Source organism: Eleutherodactylus coqui, chromosome 1 (assembly GCF_035609145.1).
Source record: "Eleutherodactylus coqui strain aEleCoq1 chromosome 1, aEleCoq1.hap1, whole genome shotgun sequence".
NCBI classification, from domain to species: Eukaryota; Metazoa; Chordata; class Amphibia; order Anura; family Eleutherodactylidae; genus Eleutherodactylus; species Eleutherodactylus coqui.
In genome coordinates this window covers 352344354-352370351 of record NC_089837.1, presented here as the reverse complement: position 1 = coordinate 352370351, position 25998 = coordinate 352344354, and the positions used below count along the sequence as shown (strand labels likewise).

The 25998-nt window shown below is 42.0% G+C and overlaps 1 protein-coding gene across 2 annotated transcripts in view; it reads left to right on the top strand.

The window, feature by feature from the left end:
- The window catches only part of ZZEF1 (zinc finger ZZ-type and EF-hand domain containing 1), a 145556-nt gene that overhangs the window by 37575 nt on the left and 81983 nt on the right, over window positions 1–25998 (top strand). The window contains exons 13-28 of one of the 2 annotated variants that reach the window (XM_066576965.1): window positions 482–697; window positions 1640–1734; window positions 2069–2211; window positions 2579–2712; window positions 2840–2910; window positions 5493–5607; window positions 6357–6516; window positions 10232–10353; window positions 10436–10558; window positions 12007–12176; window positions 13382–13463; window positions 14962–15163; window positions 17155–17300; window positions 20315–20555; window positions 24374–24453; window positions 24576–24660. In XM_066576965.1, coding sequence (XP_066433062.1) covers window positions 482–697; window positions 1640–1734; window positions 2069–2211; window positions 2579–2712; window positions 2840–2910; window positions 5493–5607; window positions 6357–6516; window positions 10232–10353; window positions 10436–10558; window positions 12007–12176; window positions 13382–13463; window positions 14962–15163; window positions 17155–17300; window positions 20315–20555; window positions 24374–24453; window positions 24576–24660 — 2185 coding nt within the window. Of the gene's footprint in view, window positions 1–481; window positions 698–1639; window positions 1735–2068; window positions 2212–2578; window positions 2713–2839; window positions 2911–5492; window positions 5608–6356; window positions 6517–10231; window positions 10354–10435; window positions 10559–12006; window positions 12195–13381; window positions 13464–14961; window positions 15164–17154; window positions 17301–20314; window positions 20556–24373; window positions 24454–24575; window positions 24661–25998 lie in introns of both variants that reach the window. The other variant, XM_066576956.1, reaches the window with a different exon arrangement.

The following is a 25998-nucleotide window of genomic DNA, read 5'->3' as shown; positions in this document are numbered from 1 at the left end:
ATCGCATGTTGGTGAGCAAGATATCGGGCCGTGATTCACAACCTGATATCTCAGTCGCCTGTGTGAAATTGGCCTTAAGACCAGTGTCGTACGGGTTACAAAATGGCCCAATTTTGTAGCGATGTGACATCACTACAAAGCCCATGTATGTGGAGCCCAGGGTTTCCAATGGTTTTTTTCACACGAGATCTTTTGTAGCCTGAAAGAACCCATAGGACTCCATATACATGCATTTTATAACTATGTTGCATCACTACAAAATTGTGCGAACTTGTAGCCAGTATGAAACAGGCTTTAGTGCTCACATGCATTTTTAGGTGTTTTTTCTTTCCTATTAAAAATTCTATTGAGGGGAAAAAAAGATTTGCAAAAAATCACTAACCATGGGTCATACTTCAGTTGGGGGGACATTTGTTTTATTAGTTTCATGGCACGTCTTTTCTAAAGCATATTAAATTGCAGCTTTCCATCTCTCTTCTAGTACTGGATGGTGAAATTCCTGTGCACACGAGAAGATACCGCAGAGCGTTTGGGTGTTCAAGGAATTGGTGCTTTTGGTTACCGCAGGCCAGTGGAAGCAAAAATTGATATAAATGTCATGTGTCTGAAGTGTAAAGACTTGGCATCTGAAGATGTATGCGGTATGACGCTGATCCTTAAAACATTGCAGTTTGTTCAGCAGCTGGCACATGATATGGTGAGTTCTAGTATATCCTCATATGCTCCTGACCTTTGTGTCATAGTTAAAGTCTTATAACATTTCTGTTAATCTGTAATTAGGTTTGGGTTTCACATAAATTACTATATTTGTTTAATCATACAATGTATGTATATTATATGTATGTATGTGTAATGTATTATTGCAGGATTTGCCCTCGAAATGACTAGAAATATCAGCCAAACCAGAGAGAGACACATAAATAAGAAGGGTTATCTCAGACAGAACTGGTACAGTCCATCTGACATGACTTATTAGATGTCTTGTTGGATCCATTGATCATTTCGATTGATGAATGGTAAAGGCTTTAATTTTTTTTATAAAATCCCCTTTGGACATCAGTGCAATGATGGAAGTAAAGACAATTTGTCCAGTGTCTTCCTACTGCCATTTTTTTCCCAATGTAAGCAAATCGCAAAGCCCCATCTTTGAAGGAGCTGGCTTGATTTGCAGTGGTCGCTTGACTTGCTCTTTGGTATCCTGGCATCACAGGTCCGCTAGTACAGCACTCAGAACTTGTGTTCATCTCATTGATGTAGGTCAGCGCATCGTGAGGATTTTGTATCAAACTGCTTCCTGAGGTTTATCACTCATTGGAGGTTATGAATGTAGAAGCAGAAAAAGAATGTTGGTTGTGTTCACATCCTGTCCTCATCGAGGTCCATCCAACATGGATGTAGGCAGGGTCAATGCTTTTTAGATACTTCATAACTTAATTAGCAGGATGAGGTTTACAAGTATGTTTATTGCGCTCCTTTTTTTTTTTTTTTGTAGCATATGAACCTTATTTATATGAAGTCGAAAGTGACTTTATTGCGCCCCTTGCTGCTTCTCTTTTGGTACTGCTATGTGTATCAAATGTACTGTGGTGTTTTTTCCATATTTATATATAATAATCCTGTTTTGTTTTTTTTTGTGCAGGAAAAAGACAATAGATCACGGCACAGGTCACTTCTTGATTTATCAGGCCTTGACTTGGAGCTCCTCTGGAAGTTTTATAAGAAATTACAGGACAGGTATTTATATTTGATGGTTAAACATTTCTTTTTATGTCTTCTTCGCTTATTCGGTTTCCAGCAGGGCATGTAATAATTTGCCCTGTGCACATGGTTTTAGATTTTATTAGCAAATCTGTAGTCCAATAGTCTGATTTCAAATATTGCCACACAAAGTAATGCAATAAGTATACTTATCCATTGCACCTTTTATAAGAAGGATATCCACACACATTACAGAATTCATTGCTACAACCAATGGCACTTAGGGAATAGTAGGAGAACTTGCTTTCTTTCTTTGTTACCCTGATAATGGATAGAGATATATTAATTTAGGATCTGTTTTTGTTTCCAGCCCCAGAGAAGAATGTATCTCTGCACAGACTATTCTGCTGCAGCTGCTTCAGAGCTGCTCTGGGGTGCTCACTACAGGAACGTCCACCCCCAATTCTAACCCAGTCCAGTATGCTCAGGAATTATATACTCACCTGTGTAATGGTAGGTTCCTTTTTTTCTCAGATTTCTCCAGTTTTCTCAGTATTCTTGCAAAGGATAGTACCACCAGAAAGAGGAGATTAATGGAGAGGATACTACAGGAGGGGACTGTAATGAATGGGGGGTGGGTAATACATAAGCAGCAGTGACAAAATCTGCATAGAATTTTTTTTTGCCACACTCCAATAACCTACTAATAGGTGCATATAGATGTAGGCCTCAATGTAAGTGAGGATGGTCAGCGCTACAAAATATGTAAGTTCTATATAAAGGGGTAAAATTAAAGACCCTGCTAAATTCTTGTAAAACCTGATTACTTCGGACATCTGTTAACGGCCTACTTAAATACCTCAGTACTGCTTCATTTCAGCTATGGACAACATGGACTTTTCCTCTACGTCTTCCAAAGCACTCAAACAAGAAATTACTAACACTTTACTGAATGGAGCTGCCATTTTTTTTCCTGATCGTCTCACAAGACGCGATCGACTGTTCTCTTTGATGGTAAGAATACTATTGAAAGACCTCACTCTGAACACTATTTCAGGCTAAAGAAATAGACATTTTTGTATTTGTATAAATTCATCACAGATTTCAGATTTGTGTAGTTAATAATTTTATTTTTCCGTAGAAGAAAATTACCGAAGAGAAGCAGCCACAATCGGCTCAGATCACTTTCCAGTCTCTCTGCACTTATTTCAGGTGACAACTTAAATTTTTTTCATATGTATTGTATTTTCAATTGAAAGTAGTCACTGAATAATCCAGACCTCTCAAGATCAATTGGAATCCCGTAAAAGTGCAGCCCACATCCTATCAGATTCACTGCTTAGAAAATGAAGGAAATGCTTGACCTCCCAATAGACACATTACGATTGGAAAAACCTTCCCGAAAATGTCACTTTATTATTGATTTTTGAATGTCTCATGTAAATATATTTGGCGCAGAATTTAGTTGCCTTTAAGTGAATTGTTAACTTCTTAGTGACATTACTAATTTTAGCCTTAAGAGCCTGTAAATCGTATCCCGTTTTGTTTTCCAACGGTCATAACTTTCCTTTTCGTCAATTTAGCCTTGTATTTTACAGGGTGAATTTTAGTTTCTGTAGCAGCCAATTTTTGGTACTTATAATGTATTAAATAACTTTTATTAACTTTTTTCAGTTGCCCCGCAGCAAAAGAAAATCTATTTAATCGATCTAATAATGACACCAAATTTATTGGGGTTTTATGTTTCACCACTTTCGCATCATATAAACACTTCTTTTAAAAAAATAAAATAAAAAAACTGCTTCTGTGTCCCCACATTCCAGGACCAGAAGTATTTTTTCAAGAAGAGCTGTATTGGGCCCATTTTGTGAGAAGACTTGTAGTTTTTATTGGTACCATTTTGATGTGTGTATATAATCATTTTTTATTTCTGTTCTGGGGAAGCAAAATGATCAGAAAACTATTAACCCTTTCCAATCCACTGTCTGAACTCTGAAGACATTGTGATTTAAAGCAGTACAGCTCTGATGTTGGAAGACGTCCATTGGGGTTCTCTTACTTTATATTGCTAGCCTCTCTGCTTTCGGAGCCTATCCAATGTGTCAGCTCATGCAGTACTGGCTTTAGCCAGCATATAGCGCTGTTGTGCAACGGCAGAAAAAGAGTACGCCACCTAGGAAAATCAGGATGCAGATTGGATTGGAAAGGGTTAATTTAAACAAAATGGTAAAAAAAAAAATGTACTGTTTTGTAGTACGGGTTGTTATGGATGTGGCAATACCAACTGTGTTTTTTTTACCCTTTTTTTTAAACATTTAAAGCCTTGTGTAAGGGGAAAAGTTTTTTTGTTTTTTTTTTTTAACGTAAAAACCCCATATGTGAAAATCGGCGATGATAGAGCATGAATAAAAATTCCTGTCACCCCTCCACTGGGACAGAAGGATATTCAGGAGGATCACAGATCCACTCTGCTGCCTCTAGTCTGCCCCTCTGCTGTGCGCTGCACACTGAAAAATGACAGCTGTAAATTCAGTATTCCCAACTCCACTTCAAATAGCTGTAGCCCCGATTCTGTAAGTGCTATGGACATGATTTTGGCATAATTTTCAAGCTTTACAATGACCTCAAAAACATGTCAATGGTCAACTGGAGCTCTCCTTATCCTTCCTGTTTCTTGTTTAGTTTTGTATTTTGTTGGTGTCCTTGTCACTCCTGGTAGCAATAGGCGGTACCGGCAGCCCAATTATGTTGCACAGGTAGTCCTGTACCTCCAGGATGCCACATCCATATGTACTGCAAAATAGTAAAACAGAACCAGCAGCACTCACCACAACCTGTTTGGGGGGCGAGGTTTTGTTTTCTTCAGGAGATTACTGCACGCCTAAATGAGGATGGAATCCAGATCCCACACGTATATAGTCCAAATAACAAAAGAGTTTTAGGCAGCAGGTTTTCAGGTGCAAAAAAGATTTTTAGGCATCCATTGGAATGCTAAATCAGTACCTCATGATCATAAGAATAGCGGCATTTCGACCCCAATACAAACACGGGTCTTTGTCAAGCTTGAGTCACATTATGAGTTGCCATGATGAAATTCATGCAAACTGATTTTCTGGCTTATTTGGAATCCAGCCCCCATCTATAGTTTTTATTGACCTTGATACGTCAGTTTGTTCTCAATAAATGACACAATTTTTATCAGTAAAGCTTCTCAACTTGAGTCTATCGTTCGCGGTCTGATGAGTGATTTTAACTGTTCCCTTCATTTTTTTTGAGCAGTGTATTCGGAAATAAGAGAACAAATATCTAGTGACAGTTTATGAAAATTTCTGGTAGACCCTTTTTGAATGACTTGTGTTGGACATTTTATTGTGATAAGCTAAAATAGTAATAAAAACAGCTGAATGTTAAGGAAAGCATTTAGCTTAAAGTGTTTCTTCACTTTTTATCATAATGATGTTGTTAAGTCTGTTTTGCGCTGACTAGGTTTTTCACATAAATTTAGAGCACTTGGAGGCTCTGATGCCCTAGCCTACTAAAGTCAACAAGTTCGGTGAACTTTAATGTGTTTGGCCAGCTTTAGCGTTTGGGTCTCAAATTTGCCTTTTTAAATGTATGTGTAAACTATCAAAAAAAAGTTTAAAAAGAAAATTGAATAATCCCCACCCTCCCACACTGGATTAGAGCTACAGAACTACAACCTATGGACATGTGGAAGAAAGCCAATGTGCTTCAGTGATTCTGGCAAATAAATAAATACATATATATATATATATTTTTTTTTTTTTATTCAGTGAGCAAGACCCCAATGGACTGCTGTTGCTGCAAGATACAGAAATTTCTCCAGATTTTGACATCAGTCAAGTGCTTTCTGTCATGGACAAATTTTTGGTGATGGCATTGAGAGAGGTAATTGCTAAGTTCGCATTTATAAAACTTTTAGGTTGTGTGAAAATAAAATCGTTTACTGTATAATCAGGTGTAATATAAGAAAAGTCAATATTTGCTCACTGCGAAAGTATTAAGGTGATCTGTTACACTTGTTTTTTAAGGCAACACCTTTGTTAAGTAGACTTAGGCCTCCTTCCCACGAACGGATTTACGCCGCGTAAATTCGCGGCAAAATTCCGCTGCGTGGCCCCCTGCTATTAGGTTCTATTGAACCTAATAGCACAATGCTCACGATGCGTAATTCCACCGCGGAATTACGCACCGCGATTTCTCCCGTCCTCACCCGCAGCATGCTCTATTTGCTGCGGGTGAGGACGGGCTGTACGCGCTGACGGCTTCCATTGCAGTCAATGGAAGCCGTCTGTTCACGCTATCTCCCGCTGTAACCAGCGGGAGATAGCGTGAAAAAACGCTTCCTCACCTACCGCCGCAGCGTCATTTGACGCGGCCGGCCGCGTCACGCGACACTGCCGGCCGCGTCACGTGACGCGGTGGGCGTGTCGCACGACGCGACGGCGGTGGGCGGGGAAGCGTTTTCACGCTATCTCCCGCAGGTAAGTATAGGGGCTCTGGGGGGCGCCGTGACGGGCTTCACTGCGTAATATTACGTGGCGGAGCCCGTCACGCTCGTGGGAAGGAGGCCTTATGCTGATTGTTGTACCTAAGAACATCTCAGTTGACGATGGATTTTGTTCTTCTGTTTGCAGAGTAAGACCCTAGTCCTGCATGATTCCCAGGGAGAATGTGGCACGAATCTACATTCCTTGTTTTGGGCAGTCCAAGGTAGTCTTCTGTCATGGTGCTATTGCCAGTTAAAAGGAGAAGATCCAGTGTCCAAGCTAGTGGCCAGAGAATTACTTGTCAAATGTAAGTTGTGATCTCTCATTAACAAGGCCTGTCTTGTCCTTGGCTCAGTAGGGCAGACTGCGTAGTTTTTCTGTGGTCCCGCTGGCTCCACCATGGGTTAACTGTTCTTTCTACTGCTACTACCCATTTTTGAATTCCATTTGAATGCAAGCTTCAGATGCTGAATCTGTCAAGTGGGTTGTCTTCAATGCTCACTGTCATTGGATGATATCAGATTTGCTTGACAGAGTTTTGAAAACTGCTTACTTGAGAAATTCAAGGCGTAGGAGCTAAATCTAAGAAGACTCTTTATGTGCCTGCCTCACTGACCCAAGAAAATGGCAGGTCATAATGTCAGCTAATAATTTTGGGAGGGATTTACTAAGATTGGTGGTTCATATGCCAGGTTTAAACCCATGTGCACTGGAGTAAGATGCCACAAATTTAATAAGAGGACACCTATTAATAAATATAGTAACATAGTATGCAAGACTGAAAAAAAACAAATGTCCATCCAGCTCAGCCTGTTTCCACCCCCCCTTGTTGATCCAGAAGAAGGGGAAAAAACCCAATGAGGCAGAAGCCAATTTACCCTGTTTTGGGAGGAAAAATCCTTCCCGATTCCATAGTGGCAATCAGAATAATCCCTGGATCAACATTTGAAAGTTTCTACCTGACTCCAAGACCAGCAGTCTGAAGATCCTCGAGTCATCAACCCTTCTGGTTAATTAATGTCTATATCTGGTGCATGTTTTCCTCTCTGTGAGCAATAAATGAAAATTTACACCTGCTATCAGCAGGCATAGATTTGAGCCTTAACTTTATGCCAGCTTCTAGCATAAATTGTAGTGAATTTGGCGGACTGTGGGAGGTGCCGCCAGTCTAGCGGAACAGCTTCCCTTTCTCGATACGTTTGAAAAGTGACAAGAGAATCTTAATGCAGAATAGTGAATGAAAACCCGCGGTACGGAAGGAGGACTGGTGCAGGAGGATGAACCATTCTTTATTGGGATTCAGGCAATGTGTTTCTTTACCAGATCGGCACCACCTTCTGGCCAACAATACAACCTTGTATTCACGGAACAGAGAACATTGTTTTTGAGAACACACTGTTTTTGAAGATCACTAGATCTACTGTGGTCTATTTACCACTCCAAAATCCCAAAGTGGACTAATGGAGTAAAGAGAGTTGTGGGCTTTCTAGAAAATCTAAGCAAGGAAGCCTTTTGTTTTTTTTTGGTTTTTTTGTCCTATATGAAATTTTTACAATTTTTAATCATATGTCTACTGCTTTGTGCAAGAAATATTCACTTCGATTAATTAAAATAATTACAAATAAGGTTCAGAAAGAAGCATTCTTAAAGCACTAGCTATTACATGATCTCCGTCAGCCACAGCTAGTACTTGCTATTTCCACATAATTGCTGGGCTGATCCTGCCTGGCAATTAGTGCTATTAGACCTGTATTATTGGTGCTTGTGTAATGGTGCCCTAAGTGATATATATTCTTTTTTTGTGCTTGAGTATTATAATGAATATATCCGACCTGTTGGGAGTTGCTTTACAGATTTGTATCAAGTGTGATTTATGTATACATTTTCTACAGTGCTGAATAGCATGCCAGTCTATCTTCATGTAAATCTGTTAAATGGATACGAGTAAGACACACTTTTGGCATACTTTTACTTTATAACCATTCATAAAAAAATACATTCATATCTAGCCATTTGTTCTCTCAGATCATATTAATACCCAGTTGTTGCAGATTGCAAAATAAAGAAAGGGCAAACTTTATCAAATAAGCGCTTTACAGGCTCATTTACGAGTCTATGCTGTTCTGAGTTCAAATCGGAAGATTTACCGTTGGGCTAAGACCATTTTATAAAACTGACCTTAAGCCCTCCTTGACACGGGCAACACAAGAATGTTGCAGTGATATCGCGTCAGTGGACTGTGTGATATTACGGTGTTTTCTCGCGGCAATACCGTGATTTTTGTGGCGCTACAAAGTCGTGCGACCCTCACCCAATCAGAGGCAATGCTTCCTGGAGGCGGGGATTTTCCAATTCCCGGCCAGAAGAGATGCTGAAGACCAGTCCTGGGGACCAGGGAGAAGATGCAGCGAAGCCGGACAGCGTTTCTATGGAATGTATGTGTTGTGTTTTTGGTTTTTTTTGCAGCTAGGGCTTAGTTTAGGGCTTTGACAGTAGGATTTCCTACTGTCAAAGTTGCATCACACTGCACGAAAATCGCATTTTTGTACGATGCAACAGAGAGGACCGCTCCATAGGGAAACATGGGCTACAAAACATTGCAGGTCGCGTTCATATCGCGAACTCCGCTAGGTTTTTGACTCGCAATGTCGCATGCTACAAAACATCGCAAATGAGAAGGAACCCATAGGAAAGCATGGGCTTCACATACAGGCGATTTATAGCATTGTCGCAACACCAGAAAGTCACGCTACTTTGTTGCCCGTGAGAAGGAGGCATAAAGGGGTTGTCGGGCATAATTTTATTTTTCTTAAAAATGTGCTCCATGCCATAAAATAATAGACAGCCAATATACTCACTTCTCCTGACTCCCTTCATCTCCTGCACCACAGCTCCGTCCCTTGTTTCCAGTCTGTCTTTACAAGCTGCTGTTTTCAGCCTCTGTATGGAATATCACAGGCTGCTGCATCCAATCACAGATCTCCGTACCTCGGATGTTGAGGTATGTGATTTGGCTGCAGCAGCTTGTGATGTCCCATACACAGGCTGTTGGTACTGGTGTATCTTCACGCCACCAGGAAGTACTAGTGGAGAAGAGAGTGACAGCCAGGTGACGCCCCCTCTATCTCATTGGCTGCTTTAATTGCTCCTCTGCAGGTCCTGGCTGAAGCTCCCCGCTGCTGCAGTAAGTCTCCGTGGCCCTTCGCTGCTGCTGCTGCTCCCTGTGGCGCGACCCGGCCTGCCGCTGATGTATGCTGCTGCCAGCTCCCTCCTGCGGCGCGTCCCAGGCCGCTGTTGCTGACGTGTCTCCGCTATGCTGCTCCGGCTCCTTCTTGTCATGGCTTGCACTGTCCCGGCTCCCTCCTGTGCTGCGTTCTGGGCCGCCGCTGCGGATGTTACTCCATGGCCTGGGGTCTCTCCGCTGCTGTTGGTGCTCACGCTGCGTCCACCGCTGCTCCCGTCCCGCCGCTGCGCTAGCCTTACATTATTAAGTGTAAATTCTTGCATGTTACGCCTGTAACATGGAAGTATTTACAACTAATAATGTAAACCTAAAAGGAAAATAATCCCTAACCCTAACCGTCCATGGCAGCCTAATCTATATACACAGTGTGCTGCCAGGACCTTTGACACGTCAGCCAATCGAGAGCTAGGGGTGTGACAGGAGCGTTCTTGCATCCAAGCCCTGTCAAACCCTAGCTTCTGGTGGAGTTAAGCTACACTAGTTCCTGCATCCAAGGCCTGTCAAACCCCTAGCTTCCGGTGGCGTCAAGATACACCAGTCGCTGGCGTGGGAGATATGCAGGGAGCTGGGAGAGGCGAGTATGGGACTTATTATTTTGTGGCATAAAGAACAGATTTTTAAGAAACCCTTTTAAGTGAATTTTCCTAATACTCTTCAAGACATCTGTGTGTCGTATGCATCATTACTACTACAACATCATAAACCAGTGTTGCAGGGTGTCTACCTAAATCAACTGTTTTTGCTCTGATAGTTCTGATTGTTTTACAATGTTTTCTAGATGTTGACCTTTTCTTAACAAACACCACAAACATTCTGGAGCCCTTGTTGAAGGAATGCAATGGGAAGGTGATCATTGAAAAACTGAGCAGTTCTGTGTTTGCCTTGTCAACACGTCAGCTTGTGAGTAGGAGCCACATATACGGGCCTAATGATTTTAGGTTTGCAATGTTTTGCTTACTAACACTGCATTTGATTTTGACAGATGACATACATGTTGGAGTTTTGCTCTCTTGATATTCCACACTGTTTACTACTTCAAAATTTCAGTAACTTAATGAAGTTAATGAAGACCCTTTGCGGGGATCCTGGTGATAGTGCCAACAAGGTAATCCATTTCTAAATATCCTTAGTCCCAGCTTAGGCAGACTCGTGATTTAGATTGTGTTCATATACTGTACATATGAAGTGCCACCCATTTGACACATTGACATTATTGGCTTGAATGAAAATTTTTGTTAGAATTGTTCTTATTGTAAAAAACTAAAACTTTTGTTATTCTTAATGCATTGGTTGTGATACAGTGACTCTTAAGGCCCATTTACACAGGACGAATGTCAGGCAATTGATGCCTGACACTCGCCCCCGAGTATACTCGCTCCCGTGCTGTTGCGCAGAAGCAAGTATTGCTGTATCGCGGCCAGCAGGGAGGCGGTGCAGCTGGAGGAGAGTTCTCTCCCCTGTCCCTCTTCATTCACTGTAAGCAATGGCAGTTCAGTACTGAACAGCTGCGGTTTACACCGAACAATGTGGTCTTCAGTTTTTAAGCATGCTTAAACTGAATGACTGGTCAGCTTTTTTTTTTTTTCCCCTTATGTTGTATGCAATGGGAGATGGAAAATAATGGAAACCAATCTAGCATGGTATGTTAGGCTGAATGAAGACAATGTCCATCTAGTTCAGCCTGTTTCAACCCCTTCCATTGTTGGTCCAGAGAGAGGCAAAAAAAAAGTCCCAAACAGCCATTTACCTCATTCCGTGGAAAAAAATTCCTTCCTGACCCCATAATGGCATCCAGAGTAATCCCTGGATCAACATTTGAGATCATCAACCCCGCTGGTCACCTAATGTCTATATCCTGTAATATCATAGCGCTCTAGAAAGAAATCTGGTCCCCTCTTAAACTCCTCTATGGATTTACCATCACCACGTCCTCAGGCAGAGAGTTCCACAGTCTCACTGCTCTTACAGTAAAGAACCCCCTTCTATGTTGGTGATGAAACCTACTTTCCTCTAGATGTAGCGGATGCCCTCTTGTTACCGTCGCAGTCCTGGGTATAAACAGATCATGGGAGAGATCCTTGTATTGTTCCCTCATGTATTTATACAGAGTTATTTGATCGCCCCATAAGCTTTTTTTTTCCAGGGTAAATGATCCCAATACCTTTCCGGGTATTCCAGTCCTCCCATTCCATTTATTAATTTAGTTTTTGTTTTTATCCATTTTTTTATTCTCCTTTCCATTTTCGTATCTGGTTTTATTTCTGAGCATGCACAGAGGGCCAAGACCAAAATGGATCTGTTTAAAGTGCTGAAAAATGAAAGTAGAAGGGAAATGAATGAAAAGCATACTTTCAGAGTTTTTTCTTTTTTTTTTTTACATTTTTTTTATTTGAAGGATTCATTTGATGTATTTGCCAAAAAGAGTGTTTTACGTGAACCCTTATCACTATTATATTTTTGCTCTTCTTATAACATGTGTTGATGTGTGTTGTCCGTTGCAAAAGTTTGACGCTTCCACCTGTTTAATAGAAGGTTTTGTTTTCTCATGAATAGATTGAAATGGAAAGTTGGAATCAGGTTCAAGAGCCGGTGGTTTTGCAGACCTGGAACATGGAATCCCCCCACAACTATGAAAATAATTGTCGGGATACAACGGTTTTTCTTTGTCCAGGGGCCACTTACTTCGAGGTGGAGTTTGATGACAAGTGTGAAACTGAAAGGAGGTTATTATCTTTAAAAATGTATGAATGCATTTACATGTTTCACTCTCTAAAGCCATAGACAAATGATCAGGGTTTGAAAAGCAATTCTGAGCATTGAATGGACATTTCATTATGATAGCTATGCACAAGTCGCCAAATGAGCAATTACATTTAACTACAAACTATGATTGTTATGAATGATTAAAGGCGTGGTCTCAGTTCTAAGATTGAATTGCTGGCCTATCCTTACGATGGGTCATCAGTAGCTGAAGGGGGAGGGTCCATAAAAGGGGCTGGTGTTGTAATGTGCAGAGTTGTCCTGTATGGTACTGTAGGCTGGGTCCCATTTACTTCAATTGGACTTTGCCTGGGGTGGTATGGCTGGCTGCTATGCAATGTCTGAAGCTGGTTGCTTCTGACAAGAAAGCAACTCTGCATGTTAGAACACCGGCTGGGCGACAGCTGAGCAGCAGGTTACATTTTAACCACTGATAATTTTGTGTTTTCTTTATGCTGGGCAGTTTCTATGCTTGATTAAAATGTGTGGGGGGGTCCATAGTCTCTTCACCCAAAAGGATGCACATAAACACCCTATGGGTGCTGGCTTTGTATGGACCGGGAGCCAATCCCGCTCCATACACAATGGGTGCCGGCTGTCTTTAACAGCTGTATGGGAGGCCTTCAAAGCCAGAGCTGCCATGACTATATGTCTGTCGAAGTGTGCCTGTGGTACATCTTGATAGACTGCCTGTCAGAATACAGTATAATGCAATACTATGGTATTGCATTAGAATCTATAAGCGATCAAGCGACCGCAAGTTCAAGTTCACCTCGGTTCTTTGAAATGAAAGGAAGGGAAAGTTTTACTTATTGTAAAAAATAAAAGATATTAAAAATAACAAATAATGCCTTTTTCCATATTTAAAATAAAAGCAAACCCAACAATCATTTGGTATTGCCCTGTCCATAAATATACGATCTATCAAAATAACACAATATCCTGAAGATCGGGAAATTGCATTTTTTTCTATTTTACACCACTTACATTTTTGAAAGTTTCTTAGTACATTATATGGTACATGAAATTGTACCACTGAGAGAAAAAGTACAACTCAACAAAAATAAGAGTTATGATTTCTTGAAAATTGGGAGGAGAAACCAGGGGGGGGGGGGGGAAGGAAAATGTCCTTAAGCAGTTAATAAATGTATTTTATATTTCTGTACAGATATGACTATTTGGAGTTTACAGATGCCAGAGGCGGCAAAGTCCGTTATGATCACAAAGTTGGTACTGACAAGTGGCCAAAGGTAAATGATTTAAACTAAGAAATTTACTAAGTTTGTTGTCATATGCCAGTCTTGAACCAGTGTGTTATTAGAGTAGCATAGCTGTCAGATTGATGATGTTGCCCGCCACTCCTTCTTGATCCTGCTCACTTTTCTCTCAACTTTTTAAAAGTTGCAAGAGAAGTAAAAAGTTGCAAAATGTATCGAAAAAATTGTGTGCTTCAAAATAGAGCAATTTCCTATGCCTGAAAATTAGCATAAATCATTTAGTAGTTAGCTCCCATTGTGTTTTTATAGATTTCTGTTTAAAGGGAACCTATCACCTGCCTACAGCATCGTAAACTACGTTTTATAGTTTTGTTAGGGTTAGGTGATAGGGAGTCAGGTGATGTAATTTTTATACTCTCCTGTTTGCCACGGTGTTTCTCTTTGAAAATCATGTCACGCACAGAAATCTGTTCTTTTCAGAGTCCCATGTGCATGCTCTCCCTTACAAGTCAAGGAAATAGCATGCGCAAGGCTATAGTGCTGTAGGGAGTTGACGACAGGTTCCCTTTAAAAAAAACTATTTTTTTTTTTTTTACAGCAAAACCTTTTTAAAGCTAAATGGTACGTTCATATTTAGTGGCATTGAAACGGATTTTCTGTAGCACAAAATCTGCACCTAAATCCACATAGTCACATGTGAACGTATACTTAAAGCCTCACGTCCACTTGCACACACAGATTCCACTGCTGAATCCCGCAGTGGAATCCAGCCGTGCCTGTGAGTATGGACAGGAAAATACATTTTCTTACCTATCCAGATCCAGCGCAGGTCTCCTCCGTACCGGCTGGATCTTCTTTCTTTCGTTCACAGTGGCAGCTGTGGTTGACTTCAATGGAAGCCGTCCCGCAGGATCTGCAGAAAAATGGAGCATGCTACGATTTCTTCCCGCGTGTGCAATCCGCACGCTGGGGGGAAAAAAATCACATCTGCATGCTTAAAATTGTTTTGCCAATACTAATGCATCCCTATGGGCAGCTTGATTTATGAATCTCCCACGCGGGTTGCACAAATCAAATTCGCCTGTGGACATTAGAGCCTAAGAAAATTCTGTTGGGGATATGTTACGTTTCTGTATTGATCCCTCTTCCCCATCGTAAAAAAACAAAAAAAAATTTACTAATGAAATCTGAGAACTAGCCCTTCTTTTCCCAGCACAGCAGTGGTGCTAGTAGTATATAACTTGTATTGATATATGGGCAAATCCCCCTTTAAAGCTTGCCTTATATGTGGGGTAGCTGTTGGCTGGGCGTTTGTTTGGCCAACATCTACTCCTCTCCATCCAATGATTGTGTAGACATCCCGACTTTCCCCAATAATTCACATCAGAAATTTGTGTCAGATTTCAATTAAATTCTCTGCATATCTGATGCCATCTGCATATATCCTTACTAGGCTCTTCTGGTACATTCTTAATATTTTATATATTGTAATACTGTACTCATTTTATTTTTTTGTGTTCTAACTTTTCAGAAAGTGACGTTTAAGGCTGGTCCACAACTTCAGTTTTTATTCTTCTCAGACAGCAGCAACAATGAATGGGGGTTTAAGTTTACAGTGACTGCGTATGGCCTGCCAGACATCGCCCTGTCTTGGAGTTCAGATTTACAGTTACTTGTTGCACGTTTATTGGGACGTCTTGCATCTTGGTCTATGGCCATGAAGTCCATATGTGGTAAGATATTCCTGCCCCTTAGGCCACTTTAACACATGCATATTTTATATCCGTATTTGTATGCCAAAATCCAACCTGAAACATAAAGGAAAAAGTATAATGGAAAGATTTGCACCTCTTCCATACTCGGGGACCTGTTTCAGGTTTTTGCTTACGAATACTGAAGCAAAGTACTCTTTTATGAAAGCAACTTCAGGGTATGTTCACACAGTGTATTGTGATTTATTTATTTATTTTTTTTCCTGTGGATGTGACTGTAAGGCCGGCTTCACACGAGCGTGACGGGCTCCGCCAAGGAATATTCCGCGGCGAAGCCCGTCACGGCGCCCCCCAGAGACCCCATACTTACCAGCGGAAGATAGCGTGAAGACGCTTCACCGCCCACCGCCGCCGCGTCATGTGACACGCCCACCGCGTCATATAACGCGGCGGCGGTAGGCGGGGAAGCATTTTCACGCTATCTTCCACTGTGTTACAGCGGGAGATAGCGTGAACGGACGGCTTCCATTGACTGCAATGGAAGCCGTCAGCGCATACACCCGCGGCAAATAGAGCATGCCGCGGGTGAGGACGGGAGATTTCACGGTGCGGAATTCCGCGGTGGAATTCCGCATCGTGAGCATTGTGCTATTAGGTTCAATAGAACCTAATAACAGCGGGCAACGCAGCGGATTTTCGCCGCGAATTACGCGGCCTCAAATCCGTTTGTGGGAAGGAGGCCTTAGGCTGGGTTACGCAGAAATCTTGCGTAATGCCCGCTACGGGACCGTGCGGAAATTCTGCTGGATTTTTGCAGCGGAAGTCCCGTGGGTTTTGGTGCTGCTTTTGAAAGCAGTTTGTTCCGCTGCAGCCATCTTTTCCCATAGAAAGGAGAGAGCCGGCAGTAGAAACGGCCATACAATTAAAATCCTGTGGCTTTGAATTCCGCGCAACATGTCAGTTTCAGTGCGGCTTGGCCGCAACAGACTGTCCACACACAGCATGTGGATGAGATTTTTGCAAATCTCATCCACTTTGCTGCTTAAGGCTGATTTACACTGAATGAATGTCGGGCAAACGATGCCATAAAAGATGCCATAAATGCTACATAAAAGATGAGCGATGAAGCTCATCATTAAGTTTAAACAGCCGGTGTTAAATAGCAAACGGCCGCTGTGTATCTCAATGGAGAGGGCAGGGGAGCGAGAGGAAAGAAATCTCCTGCACTGCCCCGCCCCCTGCTGGTCGATTCATGACCCAGCCAGCTGTGCTAGCTCCTATGCAGGAGTGTGGAGACACAGGGACGAGTGTCGGACATCGTTTGCCTGACACTCGTCCAGTGTAAATGGGCCTTTAGTCTCGGGCTTAGGATTGCCTAAATGAAACACATCAATGAGCAGCATATAGGGTGCTAAAATTCCCACATCTTTATTTCCTTTACACAAAGTCTGCACGGAAATTTTGTGTCAATTCCGCCCTGTGTAAACCCAGCCTTAGGATTTCACATCAAACTGTGACCGATCCATATCTATGCAGTAGTCTCTATAGGGCTTGAGGTTTTTTTGTTTTTTTTCCCCAGCATATAGATTCCAAATCCGTATGTGGAAATACAGTGCCTTAACACTTCTTCATGCTGGTTCTGCATTGGGGAATCCACACAGTGATTTGCCCATTGAAAAGATCTGCAGGTGTACAAGGTGTATTGCCACAGCAGAAGTCCACAGCTCCTCTGCAGATTTCTGCTGCTGTTTGAGGCGGAGCCCTCTAGGAAAAATCCGTTCCACTGGATACAGATAGTAAGCAAGACTGTCATACAAACAAGGGGCTGATACTTTAAGTAGTCCAAATTTGAAGTTCTTTCTCGACTTTAAGAGTCAGCTGGAAGATTGAGCAGTTTTTAGTTCAATAAGCACATACATCCCAAAGCATTGAGATTTTTGACTCTCCTCTCAGTGTTACATTCGAGTGCTGGAGCTCGTGCCTGATTGTATTTACTTATTTCTTTTTCTTAGAGTTGGGTGCTGTTGCAGACCTACCATCTGCAAAAATAACCTCAGTGGTTAGCTCCCCATTGTGGAAATCTGTATTTAGTCACCAAATGTGCATGAAAAATATCTTGGTAGCAAAACCAAACCTTCAAGACCAAGGCTGTATTGAGGTACCTTCATTTTATTTGTTTCAATGTATTGATTTCTTCTATGTAAAACCAACCAGTATATAGATTGCTCTTTAATGTAATATGTTATCAAAAAATGACCTGTTGTATAAAAGTCTTTTTTGCATTTTTTTTATTCCAATATCATAATCTGTATTTTTAAAAAATCCCAATATCTTGCTTTTGTTTTTTTTTTATACGGATCACTAAAGACCCCTTGATACACAACGAATATTGCTCAAAATGCGCTCACAAGCCATCTTTTGAGCGATAATCGTTGCATGTAAATGTGCCCATCTTTCACTTTTCTGCCGAACGATGGATTTCAGTACAATATGAAATCCATCGTTCGGCAGAACAGCTGGTAAGAAGGAACGCGCTCTGTGTTCTGTCCGGGGAGCGCTTATTGCATTCTCTCAGCTGTCAGCCCCATGGCAGAACAAAGGGAATGTAATCAGGGAACAGTGGGTGGTCTTTTCTCTGAATACAGCTCCTGGCGGCTCACAGGCTACTTATTGGTACTAATAGGCATTAGTACCAAGTAGTAGTTTATGCAAAATGATCGTTCAAAAGCCATCTTTTGAGCGATCATCTTTGTGTGTAAATGCACCTTAAGCTTTATAATAGTCTGACACTTTCTCTTCTGTAGAGAAACCTCCTAGACAGTCATTTTATTATCACAGGCAGCATTACAATGAAAGATAACACAATGTGATGGTCATAGCTTATCTACATTGTGTGAGTGGCCAATGAAGCTGGTGTAAAACCTATCTCTGCAGCTCAGGCAAGATGGCAGCCCCAATATTCATGTAGAGACAATAGAAAAAAAGTGGAAAATAAAAACTGATTACACAAAAATAGAAAATGTGTTCACTGTCTGGTTTTAATTAGTAAAAAATACAGATCATACCTTCCCATCAAATGTAATAGATCATGTTTGTCAAAGAACATGGGTTTTAGGCCGGCCTGACACTCGCTACAAAATCGCACGCATATCTGTGAAGCCCATGGTTTACAATGGGTTCTTTCACATGAGATGTTTTGTAGCCTAAAAGCACCCATTGGAAACCATGAGCTTCACAGACATGGGTTTTTTAGCGATGTTGCATCGCTGCAAAGTCGTGCGATTTTGTAGCCCGTGTAAAACAGGTCTGAGGCTGAAGTAATTTTGTCTCATCCATATACTCCTTTTTTTATTTTAACTTTCTGTTTGAGGTTTCTAGGGTCTTTAGATTGTTGTCATTGGCTTTTTTGTTTTGTAGAAGGGAAGGAATTTTTTTCCCCACTTAGACTTTAAGTAGCTTCTCCAGTTTTTTATAAAAATATTGTTTAATCACAACAAATGAAATGTTCTACATTTTTCTAATCTTTTTCAATTACTCTTATTTTTTGAAGATACTGTTTTGCGGTCAGTGAATGCAGAACCCATTGTTTGCATTTCGAGTATTGCACTTGGCTGAAGTGGATACAGTGGTGTGCGGTCTAGACAATGCTCTGTGAATTAAACAGCCTGAATGCTGCTTTGTAGCAAACCATCAGTAAGATCTGAGCAGGCGCTGCTGGAGTAGCTCAGAGAGCATTGCCGTAACTGGATACAATTGTATCCGCTTCTCATGGAGAGAAGGGCCTGTGGTGTGCAGGTTTTCAGTCTTCACGCATTACCTGGATCATCATTCGCTGAAGAGCCAGGATATGTTGAGGAATTGAAACATAGGTTCTTCAGCTTTCTAATCCACTTGCTTTCATGATTAAAGGGGTTGTGCCAAGTTATAAAGTTATTCCTTATCCACAGGGTACGGGATAACTTTATGATCATTGGGGTCTGACTGCTGAGACCTCCATGTCCTGCTCTCACTTGAAAAATACTTTTTCAGAAGATCTTTAGCTTTACAGTCGAAAAAAAAGTAATATTTGTATAGCGTAAATATAGTAAAGTACGTGTAGGGCGAACGGCACCCCATTGTGAAGTGCCTCTTCTAAAGATATTACTACTTAATGGCTTTTTGCGGAGACGCTGCCAGAGGGATCTGCACACCTGTTTCTCTTTGATTTGTGTTGTCTCCCGGCTGTAGTGTATCTGTGTTACGTACGAGGCCGTGGGTTCGATCCCTAACACCTCAATGTTGCTCCAGAGGGAAGACTCTTGTGTCCCTCTGGCAGCATCTCCACAAATGCGCATTATGGAGAGGCAATATCTTTTTGAAGACTCACTTCACAATGAGGTGCTGATCATCCTGTTCGCAATTTATACGTACACTGTATGGATTTTAACAAGTTTTTTCCTCTATTGAGCCAAAGGTCACCTGAAATAGTATTCTTCATTTGTCGTGTTTATTTAATCCAAAGTCATACGAATGATTTAGGCCACCTGCACACAAATGGATTTGCGTTGCGGAATCCGCGGTCGGCATCTGCAGCAAATGCTGTTCATAGCATGCTATGCAAAATCGATTCTTCCTGCACAATCGCAGAAACCAATTGTGGTTTCTGCAAGCGGAGGAAAAATCGCAGCATGCTCTATTTTCATACAGAATGTGCACGGGCGGCTAACCTTGAAGTCAATGGAAGCTGTCCGACCCGCGACCCATCCACAATTGACATTGCGTACAGGTTGCGGATTCCGCTTCATCACCTAGCAACTGTGCAGGAAAGATACATGGTTTTTTTTTTCAAATCTGTACTGTCTGATGCATGTCTGTGCATTTCTGATGGCGCACGCCGCAGCCAACCACAGTGCTGGTGCTGTCAGTGTCGGATTCTGCTGCTTGCTCCTGCCTTCAGAATCCGACACGTTCGTGTGCAGGTGACCTTAAGAATGACTCCACAAAATGTACAAATATAATATGTTACCTACTAATGGTCTGTTTTATAAATATGCTAAAAGAAACATGTGCTTCCTAGACAACCCCTCTAGGACAAATGACAAAATATATTCACTGTGCATAAAAATAGTTGTCAAATAGAGCTAAACTGCAATGTTATGTAAATGCTTTTTTACATTATTATTTTATTTCCAGACTAAGAACTCTCATGCAGATGACTGTCGTAATTTTCTCCTTGACTTTGCAAACTCAGATCCTACTCAGGATTTCTGTGGCCCTAATTCTGAACTTTTCAAAGGACTGGTACAAGCCGTTAGAAAACAGCTGGCAAAGAACGATGTAGTGGCGGGTTCTTCGGTTGATCGAGCTGTGAACTGCACTTTTTCTGCACTAGTGTATCTTACACCACAGTTGTATGGAAAACTTCAAAGATATGGTGAATGCATTGATTGTATTGACATACAGAGGTGGATCAGTGTTCCCTTGCAATACTTGTCCTCTGCATTATACAGTAACTCAAACACTTGTAGCACTGAGATATGTGTGGATCTGCTACGCCTGTATTTATAGGCTTCTCCTGGCCTCAGACTGAAATAAGCATTGTGTACTTGTCAAGTGAAAGGGAAGCTTGTCACCATGTTTTCCTCTATGAAATAGTGGTGGGATTGGGAATTCTGTTTTAATTGCTGTATACACTGAACGATCACTGCATTAAGAACATCTATTCAATAACAGGTTGTCAACCTTTTCGGTGATCACCGCTTTCCGATGTCAGGGGAACATATTCCACAAGGTTGCAAACATCCTTCATACTCCACTACACCCACGCCCGCTGCAGCAGCTCCGTCAGGGGATGCACGTTTTGTGAATAAGTTGGAACAGACCTCACTGCTTTCCAGCATATCTCATATATGTTCAATGGGGTTACTGTCCAGTGAGTTAGGGGACCAAGGCAGTGTGAAGAATTCATTGTGATGTTCCTCCAACCGCTCCCTAGTGATCCAAGTTTGATGACATTGAGCATTGGCCTGTGGAAAGATGGCACATTGGTTGAGAAGACTTACTAAAGATAGGGGCGCAGATGGTCCGCTACCAAGTCCTTGTAGCATTCACCATTCAAGGATGGTGGTATGATAAGCAACAGTCCTAAGCCATACCAGGAAAACATTTCCCAGACAATGACACTGCCACTTCTCCTGCCTCTTGAACCCTAACCGTGCACCCATGGGTTACCGCTTCACGTCGTTTACGCCAGATGCGTACCTGGCAATCTGTATGGTTCAGCAGGAAATGGCACTCCAGATAACCACCTCCTATAATAATCTTTATTTGTATAGCACCAACTTATTCTGCAGCGCTTTCAAGCATGGGAGAACCAAGACAATACAACAATTACATGTGATATACAATCAGTTTGAAGTCAGCGGGGTGGGGGTGATATAGGAGGTACAAGGAGGGGGGAGATAAGGCATAGGGGAACACAGGCAGTACGCGAGTTACACGTGGAAGTCAATTAATAGGAAGCAAATGATGTGGGGCGGTGAGGAGGTGCAGGGGTAGAGGTCGTATATGCGATAAGCAGGGTGGAAGGTGTGGGGAGCAGTAGGGAGGGGCAGGGGATTAGGCCAGGGGATTTGGTATGCCTCTCTGAAGAGGTGCGTTTTTAAGGCGTGTCTGAAATTTCGTGCATCAGGAATTGTTCATAAGCCTTGGGCTAGAGCATTCCAGAGGATGGATGCTGCTCTGGTGAAGTCCTGTAGGTAAGCATGTGAGGTTCGTATTAGAAGGGTGTTTAGTCTGAGTGTGGTAGCGGATCGAAATGTGCGGGCTTGGTGGTGTACGGACAGGAGGGAAGCGATCTACGGTGGCGCAACGCCATGGAGGGCTTTGTGAGTGAGGAGTTTATATTTTGTTCTGCAATGGATGGTCAGCCAGTCTAGTGACTGGCACAATGCAGAGGCATCTGAGAAACGGCTGGATAGAAAAATTAGCCTAGCTGCCGCATTTAGTATGGATTGGAGAGGGGAGAGTCTGTTGTGGGGGAGGCCGATGAGTAGCTAGTAGCAAGTTGCAGTAGTCTAGTCGGGAGTGGATGAGGGCGACCATGAGTGTCTTTAGCGTGTCAGTGGTGAGGAACGGACAGATTTTAGCAATATTCCTGAGGTGCATGTGGCGTGTTTGGGCCATAGATTGGATGTTGGGGGTAAAGGAGAGATCAGAGTCCAGTGTGATCCCAAGGCAGTGGGCATGCTGTATGGGGGTTATGATAGTGCCAGACACTGGAATGGAAATATTGAGGGGAGGTCGGTTAGAAGGCGGAAAGACAAGAAGGTCACTTTTAGAGAGGTTAAGTTTGAGAAAGAGGGAGGACCTAGTATTAGAGACAGTGGACAGACAGTCGGTGATATTTTGGAGGAATGGTTCAGAGATGCTATATGGCATTGTTGGCAATGATGCAGTATCACACTTGTCGGTCTATTGAACCCCACTCGACTCTAGGTATGCCGCATGGCTATTATGGAAATTTAACTAACTTCGCTGCTGTTGTATTGACTATTCAGTTTGTCTACTGTGGTACATCTTTGCTGAGATACCAGACCTGACACTCAACTTTTGGATCAACCACACGGGGCCTGCCGATGTGTGATCTTCTAGTAGAAAAGGAGAGGGGTGGAACAAACCAGATGGTATCGGAGGCTTTTGTCCCAGATGAATGTCTAGAGACCAAAAATGCCTTAGAAAGGGTTGTAAAGAATGAACCAACTGTGGAGGTGCTGCCAACCAGGAGAACCCACCAAAGGTGGGCACTGCAGATGTGTGAAGAGCTATAGAAAGAAAAAATATTAGTGGACATGTGCAACTCTCCAGACAAGATGCTGGGACAATAGGATGTATTATCTAACTTCTCTTTTATTAAGTATATTTAAAAAAACAGCGTAGGACTGGCACTTAATAAAAGAGACGTTGGATAATACATCCTATTATCCCATCATCTTCTCTGCAGAGTTGCGCCTGTCCACCAGTCTTTTCGCTCTATAGCTCTTCACATGATGTGTGATCTTCTGTCAGATGTCTGTCCATGGTTCAACCGATCCTGAATGATGTGGCCATCACACGGTACCCCGCAGTACTGATCACAAGGTGTCAGGCACCTAATGCAGTGATCGTTCAAATGTTTCAGGCTGCCAACGTAAATTATACTTGAACTGCGTAGTAGAGAGGAAGTCCCAGTATTCATCTGATGCTTTTTAGCTAATCGTATAACAACTAAAAAAAAACCGATAACTGTCTAGCAGAAAACACCACAGTACTTTCTCTGAAACTTGAGTCCCGAGAATAGGTCATAAATAGTAAAGCCCATGAAACTTTTTAATTTGAATAATTCACCATTGCAATGCCCATGAACCAGATTTTTACTACAACCGTAAAGTGGATTTTAGCCCTGCCCCATCAGTAGTGACGTCCCATTGTACATGGAAATAGGAGCTGAAGGGTGAGTTGGGGAATGCAGAACAGGGAGTTCAGTAGGCCTACGGTACTAACACTCGGACTCTGCCCTGCCCCTGGTTGCAGCCCAATGCATCCATTGATTCTAACTGGTGGTGGATGGAGTTTGAGGAGAAGGATTGCTAAACTAAACAGCAGTCCTGGCCTGCTGTCCCCTAAAACCCCACTCTGGCTTACTTTACACTTTCCCAATCTGTATGAATGCTAGAATATGTTACTGTCCAACATGTGGGGTCAGATATATTGAGCAAATTTTTCACCTACAGCTGTGTTCCTATCCTCTTCGGAATTCTACAGTTATCAAATATCAAACTCCAAAGGTTTTTTTTAAGATATGTACAACGCCACCATGCAATATAAGCAGAATTTGAATCACTACAAGTTTAAAAATCAAAAAATACTAGGTTTGCAATAACTGAGAATTCCCAATTTATTGTAAAAAAATAAAATTCACAAAATTGTGCATGTTATTGCATATGGACATTCTAGAGAGAACTCTTGTTCTGGCGGACCTGGCCTGTCCATGTATTACATAAGTCATTCTTTTCAATTGCATAGTTGTAAATATGTAGTTGACTGTAGCTTACTTTGGCCGTAAAGGATGAGCACAATGGGTTGCTGAAGGAAAACCTGTTAATGAATCTATTGTCAGAATGCTTATTTTTATAAAGGTCAAATTAAAAGACAACACTTCTTGTTTACTGATGCGGTGTAAAATAATCATAACGTTTCTTGCATTCCTTGTAGTTCTCAGCGGTGGCAATGTTGGGTTAAGTGAAGAATTTGCACAGGTGTATGCTTTGGCAGATGGGATTAGAATATGGATGGTAAGCATTTATATCTGTTTTCCTTGAACATATGGACTGTTTTATCATTTCAGCACTGCTGCAGTTTTCACTTAAGTTGTGATTTTATTTCATATATTGGTATTTTACATTGTAATCTACAGCTAGAAATGAAGCAGAAATCTCTGCATGCAGGTGGAAGTGACAAACTTGTTGTTGATGGAACAGAGATTAACCCAGACACCTTAGGTAAGCATCATATATATTTTTCTCAATTTATCATACATTACAATCAAGAACCTGCCTGTCTATTGCATGTACTCACAATTCATTATTTTTGGTATTTATGCCTATTAAACATGAGGCTTCATTATCAAGGTAGTTATCACTGGTATGCTCCTCATGGCATTTATTACTAGTGTTACTGTGCATACGCAGTTGTACTTTTGTCCCTCTCCCATGGCTGGCTGTCATTTTAAAGCCAGCCATGTACAGGGGGCAGCAGGATATTGTAGGCCCAGACACTTCCTGTGCGTGCTCTGCTTTCAAACACCCCCAAATAGCTAGCAGAGGGGTAATAAAGTACATTTACACCGGCTGAACAGTGTCATGCTGCAGTGCTTAAAATCAAAATTCACTGCGTACTACCACCAGAGGGGCGGCTTGGATAGACAGATGATATGGGTGGCAGGGGTGCTATCCTGTACATCACTGGTATCTATCTTTGGAATGTGGCATTGTCTTTAATAGGTGTTTTATACCAAAATAATTCAACTTTTTGTATTCTGCCAGAATGAATGGAAATGATACAGTGGGACAACCCCTTTTAGAGTGAGTTCTCTAGTTTTTTTAGAATTGATGGCCTTGATTGATAGATCCTTAGTATAGACTACCGTGCTTTACCGAAAATGAGCCCTACCCCGATTTTTCAGGGGAGGCTTGAAATATTAGACCTCCCCCAAAAATAAGCCTCAGCTACACCGCGTAAAAAAAACACATCAATACTCACCTGGTCGGTGTCGTCTGTGTCTCTCGCGCTGGTCGCCAGTGCTGCGGCAGGCTTCCATGTCCTCTGCGCTGATATATCACTCTTTCTTGTGACAGGGCTTTCAATACCCTGCCTCCAGCAAGTAAGTGCTGTGTTCATTCACAGCCATTTAGTGAATGATAACACTGAATGGGTTTGATTGGTTCATCGAGTGCTGGCTCTGATTGGTTGAGCCAGCGGCGAGCGTGATGTAATCACAGCACTCGCTTGCTGAAGGTGGGGTATTTAAAGCCCTGTCACCAGAAAAAGAGTGATATGTCATCGCAGAGCACACAAAAGCCTGCTGAAGACCCGTTGCATATCCGCACTGTGGCAAAACCGCTGCGTTTGCAGTGCAATGCAGTACAAGTGTGTTTGGGCAAAAAGCTGTTCTCACAGGACGGATTTTTTCCGCACAGCCACAGTGCGGAAATGCAGCTGCGGTGCGGCTTTTCAAGACGCAGCATGTCAATTCTTTTGACTTTTCCGCAGCGCTTTTTTGTCCATAGACCTCTATGGACGCAGCAAAATATGCACCAAAATACGCGGCAAAAGTAAAA